Below are 20,769 nucleotides of genomic sequence, written 5' to 3'. Positions count from 1 at the left end.
TATTCCGCATTCCTGTTATTCCTTCCAAAGTGAATCACCTCACACTTCTCTACATTAAACTCCATTTGCCACCTCTCAGCCCAGCTCTGCAGCTTATCTATATCCCTCTGTAACCTGCTACATCCTTCCACACTATCGACAACACCACCGACTTTAGTATCGTCTGCAAATTTACTCACCCACCCTTCTGCGCCTTCCTCTAGGTCATTGATAAAAATGACAAACAGCAACGGCCCCAGAACAGATCCTTGTGGTACTCCACTTGTGACTGTACTCCATTCTGAACATTTCCCATCAACCACCACCCTCTGTCTTCTTTCAGCTAGCCAATTTCTGATCCACATCTCTAAATCACCCTCAATCCCCAGCCTCCGTATTTTCTGCAATAGCCTACCGTGGGGAACCTTATCAAACGCTTTGCTGAAATCCATATACACCACATCAACTGCTCTACCCTCGTCTACCTGTTCAGTCACCTTCCTAAAGATGAGCGGAGTGCACTCACATTACAGGGCAGAGGCAGTTGTAGAATGATGTCAATCCGTTTCTGCTCTATTTTCCTCTTTCCATGGGTGATGATTGTCCCTAAATAACGTACTTTTGTCTTCATTTCTTGTGCCTTCTTTGGATTGACCTTGCAACCAATAGAGTGAAGCAGTGCTAGCAGTTTGGCTAGCAGAGCCACATGTTCCTCTCTGGTGTCGGTCTGTAGTAGCAGGTCATCCACATACTGCACTAGGCAATCTCGGTGGGTAGCTGGTTGCCTGTGTCAAATGGATGGAGAATTGTGGAAACCTTGTGGGCGACACCGTCCAAGTAAATTGTTGGCCTTGGAACGTGAAGGCGAACTTATACCGGCAAGCCCAGAAACATAGAAAATAGAACAGTACAGCACAGAACAGGCCATTTGGCCCTCAATGTTGTGCCGAGCATTGTCCGAAACCAAGATCAAGCGATCCCACTCCCTGTCATTCTGGTGTGCTCTATGTGCCTATCCAATAACCGCTTGAAAGTTCCTAAAGTGTCCGACTCCACTATCACAGCAGGCAGTCCATTCCACACCTGAACCACTCTCTGAGTAAAGAACCTACCTCGGATATCCCTCCTATATCTCCCACCCTGAATCTTATAGTTATGCCGTCTTGTAACAACTACATCCACCCGAGGAAGTAGTCTTTGAACGTCCGCTCTATCTATCCCCCTCATTATCTTTTCAACCTCTATTAAGACACCTCTCATCCTCCTCCGCTCCAAAGAGAAAAGCCCTAGCTCCCTCAACCTTTCCTCATAAGACCTATCCTGCAAACCAGGCAGCATCCTGGTAAATCTCCTTTGCACCCTTTTCAATGCTTCCACATCCTTCCTATAGTGAGGTGACCAGAACTGCACACAATACTCCAAATGTGGTCTCACCAGGGTCATGTATAGTTGCAGCATAACCCCGTGGCTCTTAAACTGTTAATAAACGCTAACACACTATAAGCCTTCTTCATGGCTCTATCCACTTGAGTCGCAACCTTCGGAGATCTGCGGACATGAACCCCAAGATCTCTCTGTCCCTCACATTCCTCAGAACCCTGCCGTTGACCCTGTAATCCGCATTCAAACTTTTTCTACCAAAATGAATTACCTCGCACTTATCAGGGTTAAACTCCATCTGCCATTTTTCGGCCCAGCTCTGCATCCTATCAATGTCTCTTTGCAGCCTACAACAGCCCTCCACCTCATCCACTACTCCACCAATATTGGTGTCATCAGCAAATTTACTGACTCACCTTTCAGCCCCCTCCTCCAAGTCATTGATAAAAATCACAAATAGCAGAGGACCCAGGACTGATCCCTGTGGTACACCGCTGGTAACTGGTCTCCAGTCTGAAAATTTTCCATCCACCATCACCTATGTGATAGCCAGTTACTTATCCAATTGGCCACATTTTCCTCTATCCCACACCTCCTTACTTTCTTCGTGAGCCGACCATGGGGAACCTTATCTAACGCCTTACTAAAATCCATGTATACAACATCAACTGCTCTAGCTTCATCTACAGACTTAGTTACCTCCTCAAAGAATTCAATCAAATTTGTGAGGCAAGACTTACCCTTCACAAATCCTTGTTGACTATCCTGGATTAAGCTGCATCTTCCAAATATCATAAATCTTATCCTTCAGGACCTTTTCCATGAACTTACCGACCACCGAAGTAAGACTAACTGGCCTATAATTACCAGGGTCATTCCTGTTCCCTTTCTTGAACAGAGGAACAGCATTCACCACTCTCCAGTCCTCTGGCACTATCGCCATGGACAGTGAGGACCCAAAGATCAAAGCCAAAGGCTCTGCAATCTCATCCTTTGCCTCCCAAAGAATCCTTGGATATATCCCATCTGGCCCAGGGGACTTGTCGACCCTCAGGTTTTTCAAAATTGCTAATACATCCTTCCTCAGAACATCTACTTCCTCCAGCCTACCCGCCTGAATCACACTCTCATCCTCAAAAACATGGCCTCCCTCCTTGGTGAACACTGAAGAAAAGTATTCAGTCAATGCCTCGCCTATTTCTTCTGACTACATGCACAAGGAAGATAGAGCAGCTAAACACGTGGCTAAACAGTTGGTGTAGGAGGGAGGGTTTCCGTTATCTGGACCACTGGGAGCTCTTCCGGGGCAGGTGTGACCTATGTAAGAAGGACGGGTTGCATCTAAACTGGAGAGGCATAAATATCCTGGCCGCGAGGTTTGCTAGTGTCACACGGGAGGGTTTAAACTAGTATGGCAGGGGGGTGGGCCCGGGAGCAATAGGTCAGAAGGTGAGAGCATTGAGGGAGAACTAGGGAATAGGGACAGTGGGGCTCTGAGGCAGAGTTGACGGGGATAAGTTGCTGAACACAGCGGGTCTGGTGGCCTGAAGTGCATATTTTTTAATGCAAGAAGTATTACGGGTAAGGCAGATTAACTTAGAGCTTGGATTAGTACTTGGAACTATGATGTTGTTGCCATTACAGAGACCTGGTTGAGGGAAGGGCAGGATTGGCAGCTAAACGTTCCAGGATTTAGATGTTTCAGGCGGGATAGAGGGGGATGTAAAAGGGGTGGTGGAGTTGCGCTACTGGTTAGGGAGAATATCACAGCTGTACTGCGGGAGGACACCTCAGAGGGCAGTGAGGCTATATGGGTGGAGATCAGGAATAAGAAGGGTGCAGTCACAATGTTGGGGGTTTAACTACAGGCCTCCCTGCTGCCTTGCTCTCCATTAACCATTATACTGTCCATAACTTTACCCTTCCCTTCCCCCCAACTTGCTTCCCTTCCCCCAAAAATTTTAAAGTCCTTGTGACCAACCTATTTATCCTATTCGCTAGAACACTGGTCCCAGAATGGTTCAGGTGAAGACCGTCCCAACGGTACAGGTCCCTCCTGCCCCAGTACTGATGCCAATGCCCCATGAAATGGAATCCCTCTTTCCCGCACCACTCCTTTAGCCACGTGTTAACTTCCCTAATTTTCTCAACCCTATGCCAATTGGCACGTGGCTCGGGTAGTAATCCAGAGATTATAACCCCGGAGGACCTGTTCTTTAATTTAGTCCCTAGTGTTTGATAATCCCCAAACAGGTCCTCTTTCCTAGTCTTACCTATGTTGTTAGTCCCAACGTGGACCACAACAACTGGATCCTCCCCCTCCCTCTCCAAAATCCTTTCAAGCCGATCAGAGATGTCCCTCACCCTGGCACCGGGCAGGCAACATACCATGTGGGACTCATAATCTGTCTTACAAAGGATGCCATCAATCCCCCTACTTATAGAATCCCCTACAACTACCACTTGTCTTTTTGCTCCCCCTCTCTTGAATGGCTTCCTGTACCACGGTGCAGTGGTCAATCAACGCATCCTCCCTACAGCCCTCTTCCTCATCCACACATGGAGCAAGTACCTCATACCTGTTGGTCAAGGGCTGAGGCTCCTCAACTCCTAAACTCAGGATCCCCCTACCTGCCTCCCTTGCAGTCACACCACTCTGTCCCTGACCACTGCCCGAATTAACAGTACTTATTCTACCGGGTGTGACTGCCTCCTGAAACAAAGCGTCCAGGTAATGTTCCCCCTCCCTGATGTGTCGCAGTGTGTGCAGCTTGGTCTCCAGCTCATCAATTCTGAGCCGAAGTTCCTTGAGCAGCCAACACTTGCTGCAGATGTGGTCACTGATCCACCAGTTCCATCATCATACAGCAACAGCACATCACCTGTCCAGCCATATTCAACTAGTTAATTAATTTAAAAAAAATTTTTTAATAGAACCTCAAGGATAAACCCGAACACCAACAAAAAAAACAGCCCTCTCTCGCCACTCACCCGAACTCAGTCACTCGCCTAAACTCAGGTGCACTCTGTTCCAATCAGAATCAGCACTCCGTGAATACAGGCACTCCTGCCACACCTTTTGTACCCTGCCTGATTTCCAATGAGCCAATAGGCCCGCTCCAGGAAGTGAAGTCTCCAACTGCCACTCGACCTGTAAACTGAGCACTTTTTAATATGCACTCACCTCTCCCAGCAACCCTGCCGCCTGTGGCCTGCTCCAGGAACTGAAGTCTCTTTTAAATATGCACTCACCTCTCCCAGCAACCCTGCAGCCTTTTTTTTACTTAATTTTTACTGAATTAATCTGTAATCATTCTTTGCTGCTCTTTATATTTTTCTTAATCTTCTGACCTATCACATGTCTGTGTGCAATTATATGGGGCTGATTTTCCAGCCGCTGAAATCGCGATTGGCGATTGACCGGAGAATCACAGTTGCCGACCAAATCGGGGGCGGCGCGCTTTCGAGATGCTGCCGTACTCCAAAGCGTCATACTCTCCCAGTATGCCGCACCACGTACCGACGGTCTCAGGACATTGCCTACGGCCTGCCCCCCCGATACTCCGCCCAAGACCGGCCGAGTTCCCGACAGCGTCGGTCGCCTGTGGTCTCATCAGTTGGGAACTCGGCGTGGGGACATAACCCCAGAATCTGAGAATCCAGCCCATGATTTTTCATTAAGTTCGATACCAATTTGGTCAATCACAGATGGTGGGCCCTCTCCTTGGAATTTTTTTTTCTTGTTGGAATGTATCTATCCTTTGTATTCTGAAATATCCCCTTTAATGTCTGCAACTGAATCAATTGATCTCTCCTTTAACCTCATTTGCTAGCTCTGCTTTAAGTTGAAGAACGGCTGCCACCTCAGGGGCAGAACTTTATTTTCTCGAGACTGAGAAACCCAGCCATGTCACTAACCCAGGTCTCTGCACTCGGGGGCTTCAAGTCACTCCACATTATTAAGATCCATCTCCGGGCTACCAGGGAGGCAAAGGCCAAGACGTCGGCCTCTTTCGCCCCCTGGACTCCCAGCTTTTCCAACGCTCCAAAGCTTGCCACCTGTGGACCAGGCACCACCCATGTTTTGAGTACCGTGGACATAGCCTTAGTGAAACTCTGCCAAAACCCTCTAAGCTTCGGGCATGCCTAAAACATGTGGACATGATTTTCTGGGCTTCCTGCGCACCTCACACACCTGTCCTCTACCCCGAAAAACTTGCCTATCCTGGCCACCGTTATGTGTGCCCGTTGGACTACCTTGAACTTGCCACATGAGGATGTATTAACCCTGCTCGGGGCATCCACCCACAGACCCGCCTTTATCTCTCCCCCTAGCTCGTCTTCCCACTTGTGCTTGAGCTCCTCCACTGGTGTTTCCTCCGATTCCAAAAGTTCCTGGTAGATATCTGATACCTTCCCCTCTCCCACCCATGTACTGGAGACTACTCTGTCCTGTATCACTCACGGCGGCAGCAGCGGGAAGGCCGGAACCTGCCTTTTCAAGAAGAACCTGCAGACACCTAAACCCATTCCCTGCTGGCAAATCAAATTTATCCTCCAAGGCTTTCAATCTGGGGAAACTCCCATCTATAAATAGATCCCCCATCTTCCTAATTCCTGCCCTTTGCCATCTCCGGAACCCACCATCCAGCCTACCCGGTACAAACTGCTGATTATTATAGATCGGGGTCCAAACTGATGCTCCCTCCACTCTCATATCTCCTCCACTGCCCCCAGATTCTCAGATCTGCCACCACCACCGGACTTGTGGAGTATCGGGCCGGCGAGAACGGAAGAGGTGCCGTTATCAGTGCTCCCAAACTTGTGTCTTTACATGACGCCGTCTCCACACTGCACTCCAGCAACACTTTCTTCACTCACGGATTTTACCCGCCCACACACAGCCGGAAATAACCTTATTTACCCGTTTAAAAATGGCCCTCTGGATGAAGATGGGGAGGCACTGAAAGACAAACAGAAATCTGGGGAGAACCGTCATTTTCACGGTCTGTACCCTCCCCGCCAGTGATAGCGGGAGCATTTCCCATCTCTTAAAGTCCTCTTTTATTTGTTCTATGAACCAGGATTCAAAAGCTGGTATGGACTGGTAGCTAGGAGCGCCTATCTCGTAGCGTGCGTTGACTGGAGACTTACTTGGTTGATGCGGCAGCTTGGGCAGTTCACTCTTGAGGGTTGATTTGCTGCTGAGTGACCCTGCCAAGAAGAACAATTTGAACTTTATAGTCCCCAGGGGCTTCCCGCCGTTCGGGGCGGACCCCGTACCTGGCTCCAAGTGATTGGACTACGTTCCGATCACTTGGATCGATTTCTCCAATACTGGAGCTGTTCCCTGATCGCTGGGCGGTCCCTGAGTGTCCGTTTTTCCTTCCTTTGTCTTGGCTCCTGCTGGCGCTGAGGAGTCTGGCTTGGCCTTATTCTCCTTAAATGTTTTGATTGTTCCCGGGGATCGCTCATTAATATGCAGATGACTGCTGGTTTCAGTGCTGTCTGGGCTTTTGCAAGTTCTAATACACAGGATTTCTGCACTTGCTGGTTTTTGCCTGTGTTGGCTGAATTTCCCTGCAGCCTTCGTGGATCTCCATTTTAAGTCGGGAAGTGGCCACCCCAGGTGGCTACAAGGTCATCTGCGTAAAGTGAGACATGGTGCTCCACGTCCCCTGAACCAGCCCTTTCCAGTTCCGAGAGGTTCTTAACGCCATGGCCAGTGGCTCTATGGCCAGAGCAAACAGTAACGGGGAGAGGGAACACCCTTGTCTCGTCCCTCGGTGTAGTTTAAAATACCCCGACCTCAACCGGTTCGTCGCACACTCGCTACTGGTGCCTGATAGAGCAACCGCACCCAGTCAGTGAAGCCCTCACCAAACCCAAACCTTCCCAGCACCTCCCATAAGTAATCCCACTCCACCCAATCAAAAGTCTTCTCTGCATCCATCGCAACCACCATTTCCATCTCCTCTCCTTCTGAGGGCATTGTTTAAAAGGCTTCAAACATTGGCCTTCAGTTGCCTGCCCTTTACAAATCTCGTCTGGCCTTCCCCTATCACCCCCGAGACACAATCCTCTACCCCTGTGGCCAATATCTTAGCCAGCAGTTTGGCATCTACATTCAGTACAGAAATTGGCCTGTATGACCCGCATTGCTCCAGATTCTTCTCCCGTTTCAGGATCGATGAAATCAAGGCCTGCAACATTGTTGGGGGAAGGACTCCCTTTTCTGTTGCTTCATTTACTGTCCTCACCAGCAGTGGGCTCAATATCTCCGAAAACTTATTATAGAATTCCACCGGGTAGCCATCCGGCCCTGAGGCCTTGCCCGAATGCATGCCCTCCAGCCCCTCCATTATTTCCTCAATTTCAATTGGGGCTCTCAGCCCTTCCATCAGACCCTCATCCACCCTCGGGAACCACAACTGACCCAAAAACTGCCTCATCCCCTCCAACCCAGCCGGGAGCTCTGACTCATATAATTTGCTGTAAAAGTCCTTAAACACCTTATTCACCCCCACTGGGTCCAGGACCATATTCCCGCCTCTACAGGCATCCTCCCGGTCCTGGATTTTGACCGGTCCAATTCCGGATCAATGACTGTATTAAAATCTCCCCCCATGATCAAGTTATGTGACTCCATGTCTGGCATTTTACCTAACACCCGCCTCATAAACTCCACATCGTCCCAATTCGGAGCATGTACGTTCACGAGTACCACCCGCACCCCTTCTAGCTTTCCACTCACCATTATGTATCTGCCCCCCGTGTCTGACACGATTCTCCCTGCCTCGAATGCCACCTGTTTATTGATTAAAATCGCTACCCCCCTGGTCTTTGAGTCCAGCCCTGAGTGGAATACTTGGCCAACCCACCCCTTTCTCAATCTAGTCTGGTCTATAACCTTTAGGTGTGTCTCTTGTAACATTGCCACGTCTGCCTTCAGCCCCCTCAAATGCGCGAACACGTAAGCCATCTTGATCAGCCCTCTAATGTTCCATGTCATCAGCCTGGTCGGGGGACTTCCTGCCGTTCCCCCCCAGTCGACTAGCCATCAACCCTTTTAGGCCAGCCACCAGCTCGCGTCCCCGGCCTCCTCGAAGGGCTCCCTCGGGAATCCTCCGTCCCCGGCCTCCCATTTGTCCCCTGGTAACAGTTCCTCTCCTGTCAGCAAAGCAGCTCCTCCCCCTTGGTAACAGCACCAGAAACCCAACCCTCCATATCAAGCTCAACCTGCTCGCCCCCCACTGTGCTTCCGTGAGTCAGCTTACCTAGCTGACCTGATCAGCTCCCTGATGGCCCCAAACAGACTGTCTGCCCATTGTTCTCTCACCTCTTCCCCCCCCCCCCCCCCCCACAACTTGGGCTCCACCTGAGGAAGGAGCAGCGCTCCGAAAACTAGTGACATCGAAACAAACCTGTTGGACTTTAACCTGGTGTTGTAAGACTTCGTACTATACATATTCAAAGCATCACATTGACCAGTAAACAAACAGCAGAAAAAACAGTGGCAAAACAACCACAGAAAAAACAACCCCCCCCCCTCACCAGCTCCCAGTAAGACAAAGTTAACTTTAGCCATCGAAACAGCCCCTTATTGCACATAACGCTACTTATTCAAATCAGCACAAAAGTGATTGTCAACAAACCGCCATTGCAGTACTCTCCCCCAAGTATTCAGTGTCTTTAGTTCACATCCAGTCTTTTTTCCCTGATGAAAGTCAATGCATCGTTTGGTTTTCGAAGTAAAATTCCCGGTCCTCGTATGTGACCCACAGACACGCTGGGTACAACATCCCGAACTTCACCCCCTTCTTAAAGAGGGCCGATTTTGCCCAATTGAACCCGGCTAACCTCTTGGCCAAATCCACGCCCAGTTCTTGATAAATGCGCAGCTCACAATTCTCCCACCTGCTGCACCGTTCTTTCTTGGCCCTCCGCAGGACGTGTTCCTTGTCCATGAATCGGTGCATATGTACCACCATTGCCCTCGGCGGCTCGTTCACTTGGGGCTTCTTCGCGAGGGCTTTGTGCGCTCTATCCATTTCCAGGGGCCGAGGGAACGGCTCGGCCCCCATCAACATCTTCAGCATATTCGTCACATAGGCCTCGCATCCGATCTCTCACTGCCCTCAGGGAGGCCGATGATTCTCAGGTTCTGCCTCCTGGACCTGTTCTCCAAGTCCTCCAGCTTCTTCTGCATTCTTTTTTGGCGGTCATTCATCATCTCCAACTTGGTCTCCAGCACGGTTAGGTATTCCTCGTACTCGGACACGTTTTTCTCCACCTCCTGGATCGCACGTCGTGGATTTCTTGATTCTGCACCACCTGATCAATCAAAGCCTTGATTGGGTCCAGCGTGTCCATCTTAAGCTTGGCGAAGCAATCTTCAAAAAATTTCACCAGCTGCTCTGTCGACCACTGTGCCATCTCCCTGCGGCCCTGCTTCTCCGCCATGCTTTGCCAGCTCTGCTTGCGTCTTTCTTGTAGAACTTTGTCTTCGTACACGGCCACCTTTGGTCCAATTCTCCACACACTGATCGGAGGGCTGTGACCAGTGGTGTTCCGCAGGGATCAGTGCTGGGACCTTTGCTGTTTGTAGTATATATAAATGATTTGGAGGAAAATGTAACTGATCTGATTAGTAAGTTTGCAGACGACACAAAGGTTGGTGGAATTGCGGATAGCGATGAGGATTGTCAGAGGGTACAGCAGGATTTAGACCATTTGGAGTCTTGGGCGGAGAGATGGCAGATGGAGTTTAATCTGGACAAATGTGAGGTAATGCATTTTGGAAGGTCTAATGCAGGTAGGGAATATACAGTGAATGGTAGAACCCTCAAGAGTATTGACAGTCAGAGAGATCTGGGTGTACAGGTCCACAGGTCACTGAAAGGGGCAACACAGGTGGAGAAGGTAGTCAAGAAGGCATAAGGCATGCTTGCCTTCATTGGCCGGGGCATTGAGTATAAAAATTGGCAAGTCATGTTGCAGCTGTATAGAACCTTAGTTAGGCCACACTTGGAGTATAGTGTTCAATTCTGGTCGCCACACTACCAGAAAGATGTGGAGGCTTTAGAGAGGGTGCAGAAGAGATTTACCAGGATGTTGCCTGGTATGGAGGGCATTAGCTATGAGGAGAGGTTGAATAAACTCTGTTTGTTCTCACTGGAATGACGGAGAATGAGGGGCGACCTGATAGAGGTCCACAAAATTATGAGGGGCATAGACAGAGTGGATAGTCAGAGACTTTTCCCCCAGGGTAGAGGGGTCAATTACTAGGGGGCATAGGTGCGATGGGCAAAGTTTAGAGGAGATGTACGAGGCAAGTTTTTTTTACTCAGAGGGTAATGGGTGCCTGGAACTCGCTGCCGGAGGAAGTGGTGGAAGCAGGGACGATAGTGACTTTTAAGGGGTATCTTGACAAATACATGAATAGGATGGGAATAGAGGTCCCTAGTAGCCCGGCGCAGGATACTGTTGATGTGGAAGGAAGCCAAGCCCCCGGGTGTGGAGACCTGGATAAATGACATGGCAGTGTTTATAAAGCTGGAACGGATTAAGTTCGTCCTAAGGGGATCGGCTCAAGGGTTCACCAGGCGGTGGCAACCGTTCGTCGAATACCTCACAGAAAGATAGAGGGAATGGAAAAGAAGAAGACAGCAGCAGCAACCCAGGGGGGGGGGGGGGGGGGGGAAGGAACCAGTAGGACTCTCAGGGAGGTTAGTGTATAAGTATAATATGTATAGGTTGTTGTTATAGGTAATTGTATACTGGACTGCTGAATTGTATTTTTGGAGAGTATTTATTTGGGACAAGGCAGCTGCCATTTAGTTTTGTTTTTTAATTTTGATGTTTATATATTATTTATTTTTTGTTTTTAAAAAATGGCCATTGTTATTTATATTGTTATATTACTGTGTAAAAGATACACAATGTACTGTTATGGTTGGCCAAAAATTTTGAATAAAATATATTTAAAAAAAAAAGGATGGGAATAGAGGGATACGGACCCCGGAAGTGCAGAAGGTTTTAGTTTAGACGGGCAGCATGGTCGGCACAGGCTTGGAGGGCCGAAGGGCCTGTTCCTGTGCTGTACTTTTCTTTGTTCTTTGTTTGTTCACTGGAGGGGGATTTCTCCTCACTGTCTCACTCTTCACCGATTCATCCAGTAAAATCCGGAGAAAATAGGAGAAAAAGGTCCAAAAGTCCGTCATAGGCAGGAGCTATCAAATGTGCGACCTACTCCTCCATGGCCGCCACGGGAAGTCCTTGCAGTGTCAATTCTATGATTCCATGATTCATTGCACAGTACCAGGTGTAGCATAGCCTGTTCCCTGGTTGGCAGCAGAAAGTGCTATCTGAAACATTATGGGATCGTTACCACATTCATGGTGTTCTATAAATACAAGTTATTTTTGACAAATTTGCTTTGCTGCATAACACGAGGATTCTCAGTTCTTTAGTGTCTTTCATGCGAATGCAAATTTTCATTGCAGAGAGCGGAAGCTCAGCATGAGGTATCCTGCCAGTCAGGTGGTAATGAGAAGAACGGGTTGATGATGGCGTCGGAGACTGAGAGATCTCAACAAGTTATGGATAAGCCCAGGACAAGCCTGAAGCGTTGCAAGAAGGATGCCATGGTTGAGAGGTAAGGAAAAGAATGCAGGACTTCAATTATGCAGAGAGACTAGAGAACTGAGATTGTCCTCGTACAAGCAGAGAAGGTCGATGAAAGATTTGATGGAGATTTGATAAAATAGATAATAACACAAGAACCAGTGCGGAGATGAGAAATATTTTCTGCAACGCATTATAATGATCTGGAATGCACTGTATTGGAATGGTGGTGAAAGCAGATTCAAGTCGATCTTTTAAAAGGGAATTGTAAAGCACATTCTGGACATTCACTGCAGGGCATATGATGGCTGAATGTTTCCTGGATCATAGGTTCCAGAAGGTGGCTATCTCTCACCTGGACAGAGTTCAGATTAGCAAGTACATAGCCATCTGGAACGATTGAAAGAGAAGGGGTGTGCAAGAATCCTCTTCTGAGTATGGGATGCTCACACCAGCATTCACTAACAGTGAAGCTAACAACACCTTGAAGCAGTGTAACCTAAAGACTCATATTGTGATGCAAAGAACTTCAGTATGGCTATCACAATGTTTAGAAACACATGATGGGGATTTGATGGTTGGGGACAGTTCGGCAGTTCTGCCTTCTTGCTAATCTGTGAAATCTAATCCGCTGTAATGAAAATGAAAATTGCTTATTGTCACAAGTAGGCTTCAAATGAAGTCACTGTGAAAAGCCCCTAGTCGCCACATTCGGCGCCTGCTCGGGGAGGCTGGTACAGGAATTGAACCCGCGCTGCTGGCTTGCCTTGGTCGGCTTTAAAAGCCAGCTATTTAGCCCAGTGTGCTAAACCGTAAGACGATCAGCTTCTCGAACCTATGACCCAGGCCACCTGCTATTAGAACATAGTGCAGAAGGAGGCCATTCGGCCCATCGAGTCAGCACCGACCCACTGTAGCCCTCACACCCACCCTATCCCCGCAACCCAATAACCCCTCATAACCTTTTTTTGGACACTTATGGCAATTTAGCATGGCCAATCCACCTAACCTGCACGTCTTGGGACTATGGAAGGAAACCGGAGCACCCGGAGGAAACCCACGCAGGCACGGGGAGAACGTGCAGACTCTGCACAGACAGTGACCCAGCGGGGAATCGAACCTGGGACCCTGGCGCTGTGAAGCCACATTGCTACCGTGCTGCCCATGTTGTTGATATGAGGCCTGTGTGGTATGTTGTGAGGGTGAGGGACATAGTGGAGAGATGCAGAAGTGGGGAGGGTAGAGTGGAGCCATAAGTTATGGGGCGGGATTCTCCGGTCTCCGACGCCGAAATCACGTTTGCCAATCGGCAGGGGAATCCCTGATGGCGACGAAATCGGGGGCGGCGGCGCTTTTGCGATGCTCCGTCCCCTCCAAAACAGCGTACTCGCAGAATACACCGCACGCCGAATGGGGGGCCTCAGGATGTTACATGAGGCCCTCCCCCTGATGCTCCGCTCCTTATGGGCCGAGTTCCTGATGGTGTGGGGCGCGTGTGCTATTCTTTTTCGGGAACCCGGCATGGTGGCTGCGGACTGAGTCCAGCGCTGCCACAGCCGGGTGGGAACCGATCCGTGGGGCGGGGGGACTTTGGCAGGGGCTGGGGGCACTGGTGAGGGGTGGTCCGGGGGTGGCGAGCCTGGCCATAGGGGTGCATTATGTGGCAGGCCGGGACAGCCCGCGACCGGCACCTGTTGTACGGCATGGCTGCTGCAGGCCGCTGCCGTGCGCATGTGCGGCCATGGACCCGCCATTGTCCAGCCATATCCGCCGCCAGATCCGGGGCTCTATGCTGCGTGCCTGCTAGCCCCCACCACACAGAGGATCAGTGCAACGTTTGCGCCATTTTTTCGGGCGTAAAATCCCACAGTTCACACACCGCCATCAGCACACAAGTCTCCCAAATGGAGAATCCAGCTCATAGTTTGTGTCAGAGCAAACAACATAGAGAGGAAGCAGTTGAGGTCCTTAAATGGAATTCCAAGTGCCAGGGGGCAAGCTTAAAAAACTGACCTCAAAGGTAGTAATCTCTGAATTACAGCAAGTTCAATGCACTTGAGTATAGAAATTGAAGGATTGGGCAAGTTATTGGGTGGTTAGAAAGATGACTCTGGGAGAGCTGAGGTGAGACTTCAAGGAGGTATTTGACTTTTGACGGCACCAAGGACCCCTAGCAAAATTGAAGTCAATGGGATTCTGTGAAACCTTTTGCTCTGGTCATACCTGGCACAAATTGTGGTTGTTGAAGGTCAGTCATCTCAGTCTTGGGATACAATTGCAGGAGTTCCTCAGGGTAGTGTCCTAGACTCAACCATCTTCAGCTTCATCAGTAACGTTCTTTCCATCGTTAGGTCAGAAGTGAAGATGTTCGTTCATGACCGTGCAATGTTCAGCTCCATTCGCAATTAGAATAGAATAGAATCATAGAAGTTTACAGCATGGAAACAGGCCCTTCGGCCCAACCAGTCCATGCCGCCCAGTTTTTACCATTAAGCTAGTCCCAGTTGCCCGCACTTGGCCCATAACCCTCTATACCCATCTTACCCATGTAACTATCTAAATGCTTTTTAAAAGACACAATTGTACCCGCCTCTACTACTACCTCTGACAGCCCATTCCAGACACTCACTACCCTCTGAGTGAAGAAATTGCCCCTCTGGGCCCTTCTGAATCTCTCCCCTCTCACCTTAAACCTATGCCCTCTAGTTTTAGACTCCCCTACCTTTGGGAAAAGATGTTGACTATCTACCTTATCTATGCCCCTCATTATTTTATAGACCTCTATAAGATCACCCCTAAGCCTCCTACGCTCCAGGGAAAAAAGTCCCAGTCTATCCAGCCTCTCCTTATAACTCAAACCATCAAGTCCCGGCAACATCCTAGTAAATCTTTTCTGCACTCTTTCTAGTTTAATAATATCCTTTCTATAATAGGGTGACCAGAACTGCACACAGTATTCCAAGTGTGGCCGTACCAATGTCTTGTACAACTTCAACAAGACGTCCCAACTCCTGTATTCAATGTTCTGACCAATTAAACCAAGCATGCCGAATGCCTTCTTCACCACCCTGTCCACCTGCGACTCCACCTTCAAGGAGCTATGAACCTGTACTCCTAGATCTCTTTGTTCTATAACTCTCCCCAACGCCATACCATTAACTGAGTAGGTCCTGGCCTGATTCGATCTGCCAAAATGCATCACCTCACATTTATCTAAATTAAACTCCATCTGCCATTCGTCGGCCCACTGGCCTAATTGATCAAGATCCCGTTGCAATCCTAGATAACCTTCTTCACTATCCACTGTGCCACCAATCTTGGTGTCATCTGCAAACCTACTAACCATGCCTCCTAAATTCTCATCCAAATCATTAATATAAATCACAAATAACAGTGGACCCAGCACCGATCCCTGAGGCACACCACTGGTCACAGGCCTCCAGTTTGAAAAACAACCCTCTACAACCACCCTCTGCCTTCTGTCGTCCAGCCAATTTTGAATCCAATTGGCAACCTCACCCTGGATCCCGTGAGCTTTAACCTTCTGCAACAACCTACCATGCGGTACCTTGTCAAAGGCTTTGCTAAAGTCCATGTAGACAACGTCTACTGCACTGCCCTCATCTACCTTCTTTGTCACTCCCTCAAAAAACTCAATCAAATTTGTGAGACATGATTTTCCACGCACAAAGCCATGCTGACTGCCCCGAATCAGTCCTTGCCTCTCTAAATGCTTGTAGATCCTGTCTCTCAGAATACCTTCTAGCAACTTACCTACTACAGACGTTAGGCTCACCGGTCTGTAGTTCCCAGGCTTTTCCCTGCTGCCCTTCTTAAACAAGGGCACAACATTCGCCACTCTCCAATCTTCAGGCACCTCACCTGTGGCTGCCGATGATTCAAATATCTCGGTTAGGGGACCCGCAATTTCCTCCCTAGCCTCCCACAACATCCTGGGATACATTTCATCAGGTCCCGGGGATTTATCTACCTTGATGCGCTTTAAGACTTCCAGCACCTCCTCCTCTGTAATATGCACACTTCTCAAGACATCATTATTTATTTCCCTTAGTTTCCTAACATCCATGCCTTTCTCCACCGTGAATACGATGAGAAATATTCATTCAGGATCTCACCCAACTCTTGTGGCTCTGCACATAGATGTCCTTGTTGATCCTGAAGAGGCCCTACTCTGTCCCTAGTTACTCTTTTCCCCTTTATGTATCTGTAGAATCTCTTTGGATTCTCCCTTGCATTATTTGCCAAAGCAATTTCATGTCCCCTTTTTGCCCTCCTGATTTCCCTCTTAACTCTATTTCGACAATCTCTATACTCTTCAAGGGATCCACTTGATCCCAGTTGCTTATGTACGTCATATGCCTCCTTCTTCTTTTTGACCAGAGTCTCAATATCTCGAGTCATCCAGGGTTCCCTACTTCTACCAGCCTTGCCCTTCACTCTAAAGGGAATGTGCTTACCCTGCACCCTGGTTAACACATTTTTAAAAGCCTCCCATTTACCAGCCGTCCCTTTACCTACCAATAGTCTCCCCCAATCTACCTCTGCAAGTTCCTGTCTGATACCATCAAAATTGGCCTTGCCCCAATTAAGAATTTTAACTCTTGGGCCAGACCTATCATTCTCCATAGCTATCTTAAAACTAATGGAATTATGGTCACTTGTCCCAAAGTGATCCCTCACTAGCACTTCTGTCCCTTGCCCTTCCTTATTTCCCAAGACGAGGTCAAGTTTTGCCCCCTCTCTAGTCGGTCCATCCACATACTGAATGAGAAATTCCTCCTGAATACACTCAACAAATTTCCCTCCATCCAATTCCTTGATGTAATTTCACACCTCACCTCCAGTTCAACCCCTTTGTCTATGCTCGGAGGAAGGGCTGGAGCATCATAGAATCCCTACAGTGCAGAAGGAGGCCAATCGCGTTTGCACCAACTCTCTGAAGAAGCACCCCACTTAGGCCCACTGATCCACCCTACCCCTGTAACCCCATGCATTGATCATGGTCAACGCACCTAACCTGCGCATCTTTGGACTGAGGGAGGAAACCAGAGCACCCGGAGGAAACCCACGCAGACATTGGATCACCCAAGGCCGGAATTGAACCTGGATACCTGACAAACCACCAAGCCGTCACGTCAGCGAGGAGGTTGTTGCTGAGTAAGTGCGACTTGCTAATGACAGCTTCCTACATTTTCACGATGATTGAGACTGGATAGATGGGGCTATCATAGTCAGGATTGGATTTGCCCTGTTTTTGGGGGCCTAGACTTAGCTGGGCAATTTTCTAAATGACATATGGCACGCACCCCGAGAGTTCACTCCAGCTGCTCGAACCAACAGTGTTCTCATCTGCCACGGTGCACTCTCCACCCGCAATCTGCCCCGGTGCGCCCTCCACCCGCACTCTGCCCCGGTGCGCCCTCCACCCGCACTCTGCCCCGGTGCGCCCTCCACCCGCACTCTGCCCTGGTGCGCCCTCCACCCGCACTCTGCCCCGGCGCGCCCTCCACCCGCACTCTGCCCCGGTGCGCCCTCCACCCGCACTCTGCCCCGGTGCGCCCTCCACCCGCACTCTGCCCCGGTGCGCCCTCCACCCGCACTCTGCCCCGGTGCGCCCTCCACCCGCACTCTGCCCCGGTGCGCCCTCCACCCGCACTCTGCCCCGGTGCGCCCTCCACCCGCACTCTGCCCCGGTGCGCCCTCCACCCGCACTCTGCCCCGGTGTGCCCTCCACCCGCACTCTGCCCCGGTGTGCCCTCCACCCGCACTCTGCCCCGGTGCGCCCTCCACCCGCACTCTGCCCCGGTGCGCCCTCCACCCGCACTCTGCCCCGGTGCGCCCTCCACCCGCACTCTGCCCCGGTGCGCCCTCCACCCGCACTCTGCCCCGGTGCGCCCTCCACCCGCACTCTGCCCCGGTGCGCCCTCCACCCGCACTCTGCCCCGGTGCGCCCTCCACCCGCACTCTGCCCCGGTGCGCCCTCCACCCGCACTCTGCCCCGGTGCGCCCTCCACCCGCACTCTGCCCTGGTGCGCCCTCCACCCGCACTCTGCCCCGGTGTGCCCTCCACCCGCAATCTGCCCCGGTGTGCGCTCCACCCGCAATCTGCCCCGGTGTGCGCTCCACCCGCAATCTGCCCCGGTGTGCGCTCCACCCGCAATCTGCCCCGGTGTGCCCTCCACCCGCAATCTGCCCCGGTGTGCCCTCCACCCGCAATCTGCCCCGGTGTGCCCTCCACCCGCACTCTGCCCAGGTGCGCCCTCCACCCGCACTCTGCCCCGGTGCGCCCTCCACCCGCACTCTGCTCTGGTGCGCCCACCACCCGCGCTCTGCCCCGGTGCACCATCCACCCGCGCTCTGCCCCGGTGCGCCCTCCACCCGCGCTCTGCCCCGGTGCGCCCTTCACCCGCACTCTGCCCCAGTGCGCCCTCCACCCGCACTCTGCCCAGGTGCGCCCTCCACCCCCACACTGCCCCGGTGCGCCCTCCACCCGCACTGTGCCCCGGCGCGCCCTCCGCCCCCACACTGCCCCGGTGCGCCCTCCACCCCCACACTGCCCCGGTGCGCCCTCCACCGCCACTCTGCCCCCGGGCGCCCTCCACCCGCACTCTGCCCTGACGCGCCCTCCACCGCACTCTGCCCCGGTGCGTCCTCCACCCGCACTCTGCCCCGGTGCGCCCTCCACCCGCACTCTGCCCAGGTGTGCCCTCCACCTGCACTGTGCCCTGGTGTGCCCTCCACCCGCACTCTGCCCCGGTGCGCCCTCCACCCGCACTCTGCCCCGGTGCGCCCTCCAACTGCACGCTGTCCCGGCGCGCCCTCCACCCGCACTCTGCCCCAGGCGCGCCCTCCACCGCGAGCTGTCCCGGTGCGCCCTCCACCCGCACTCTGCCCCAGCGCGCCCTCCACCCGCACTCTGCCCCGGCGCGGCCTCCACCCGCACTCTTCCCCGGTGCGCCCTCCACCCGCACTCTGCTCCGGTGCGCCCACCACCCGCACTCTGTCCAGGTGCGCCCTCCACCCGCACTCTTCCCCGGTGCGCCCTCCACCGCGCTCTGCCCGGTGCGCCCTCCACCGCGAGCTGTCCCGGTGCGCTCTCCACCTGCACTCTTCCCCGGATGCCCTCCACCCGCACTCTGCCCTGGCGCGCTCTCCACCCGCACTCTGTCCCGTTGCGCCCTCCAGCCGCACTCTGCCCTGGCGCGCCCTCCACCCGAACTCTGCCCCGGTGTGCCCTCCACCCGCCCTCTGCCCCGGTGCGCCCTCCACCCGCACTCTGCCCCGTGCGCCCTCCACCCCCACACTGCCCCGGTGCGCCCTCCACCCGCACTGTGCCCCGGCGCGCCCTCCGCCCCCACACTGCCCCGGTGCGCCCTCCACCCGCACTGTGCCCCGGCGCGCCCTCCGCCCCCACACTGCCCCGGTGCGCCCTCCACCCGCACTGTGCCCCTGTGCGCCCTCCACCCGCACTCTACCCCGGCGCGCCCTCCACCCGCACTGTGCCCCGTGCGCCCTCCACCCCCACACTGCCCCGGTGCGCCCTCCACCCGCACTGTGCCCCGGCGCGCCCTCCACCCCCACACTGCCCCGGTGCGCCCTCCACCCGCACTGTGCCCCGGTGCGTCCTCCACCGCCACTCTGCCCCGGTGCGCCCTCCACCCCCACACTGCCCCGGTTCGCCCTCCACCGCCACTCTGCCCCCGTGCGCCCTCCACCCGCACTCTGCCCAGGCGCGCCCTCCACCGCACTCTGCCCCGATGCGTCCTCCACCGCCACTCTGCCCCGTGCGCCCTCCACCCGCACTCTGCCCAGGTGTGCCCTCCACCTGCACTGTGCCCTGGTGTGCCCTCCACCCGCACTCTGCCCCGGTGCGCCCTCCACCCGCACTCTGCCCCGGTGCGCCCTCCACCCGCACTCTGCCCCGGTGCGCCCTCCACCCGCACTCTGCCCCGGCGCCACCTCCACCCGCACTCTGCCCCGGTGCGCCCTCCACCTGCACACTGCCCCGGTGAGCCCTCTACCCGCTCACTGCCACGGTGCGCCCTCCACCGCACTCTGCCCCGGCGCCACCTCCACCCGCACTCTGCCCTCCACCCGCACTCTGCCCTGGCGCGCTCTCCACCCGCACTCTGTCCCGGTGCGCCCTCCACCCGCACTCTGCCCCGGTGCGGCCTCCACCCGCACTCTGCCCCGGAGCGGCCTCCACCCGCACTCTGCCCCAGCGCGCCCTCCACCCGCACTCTGCCCCGGTGCGGCCTCCACCCGCACTCTTCCCCGGTGCGCCCTCCACCCGCACTCTGCTCCGGTGCGCCCACCACCCGCACTCTTCCCCGGTGCGCCCTCCACCGCGCTCTGCCAGGTGCGCCCTCCACCGCGAGCTGTCCCGGTGCGCTCTCCACCTGCACTCTTCCCCGGTTGCCCTCCACCCGCACTCTGCCCTGGCGCGCTCTCCACCCGCACTCTGTCCCGTTGCGCCCTCCAGCCGCACTCTGCCCTGGCGCGCCCTCCACCCGCACTCTGCCCCGGTGCGCCCTCCACCCGCACTCTGCCCCGTGCGCCCTCCACCCGCACTCTGCCCCGTGCGCCCTCCACCCGCACTCTGCCCCGGTGCGCCCTCCCCTGCACTCTGCCCCGGTGCGCCCTCCACCGCGCTCTGCCCGGCGTGCCCTCCACCCGCACTCTGCCCCGGCGCGCCTTGCACCCGCACTCTGCCCCGGCGCGCCCTGCACCCGCACTCTGCCCCGGTGCGCCCTCCACCCACAC

General features: G+C 53.4%; 1 protein-coding gene across 4 annotated transcripts in view; it reads left to right on the top strand.

Annotated features, from left to right (window-relative positions):
- Positions 1-20,769, top strand: part of LOC140396088 (lysine-specific demethylase 7B-like) — a 450,094-nt gene that overhangs the window by 260,412 nt on the left and 168,913 nt on the right. For all 4 annotated transcript variants that reach the window (XM_072484188.1, XM_072484189.1, XM_072484187.1 and 1 more), the window contains one exon: positions 11,865-12,016. In XM_072484188.1, coding sequence (XP_072340289.1) covers positions 11,865-12,016 — 152 coding nt within the window. The remainder of the gene's footprint in view (positions 1-11,864; positions 12,017-20,769) is intronic.

Source organism: Scyliorhinus torazame, chromosome 19, assembly GCF_047496885.1.
Source record: "Scyliorhinus torazame isolate Kashiwa2021f chromosome 19, sScyTor2.1, whole genome shotgun sequence".
Taxonomy (NCBI): Eukaryota; Metazoa; Chordata; class Chondrichthyes; order Carcharhiniformes; family Scyliorhinidae; genus Scyliorhinus; species Scyliorhinus torazame.
This window is presented reverse-complemented; position numbering and strand designations above follow the sequence as displayed.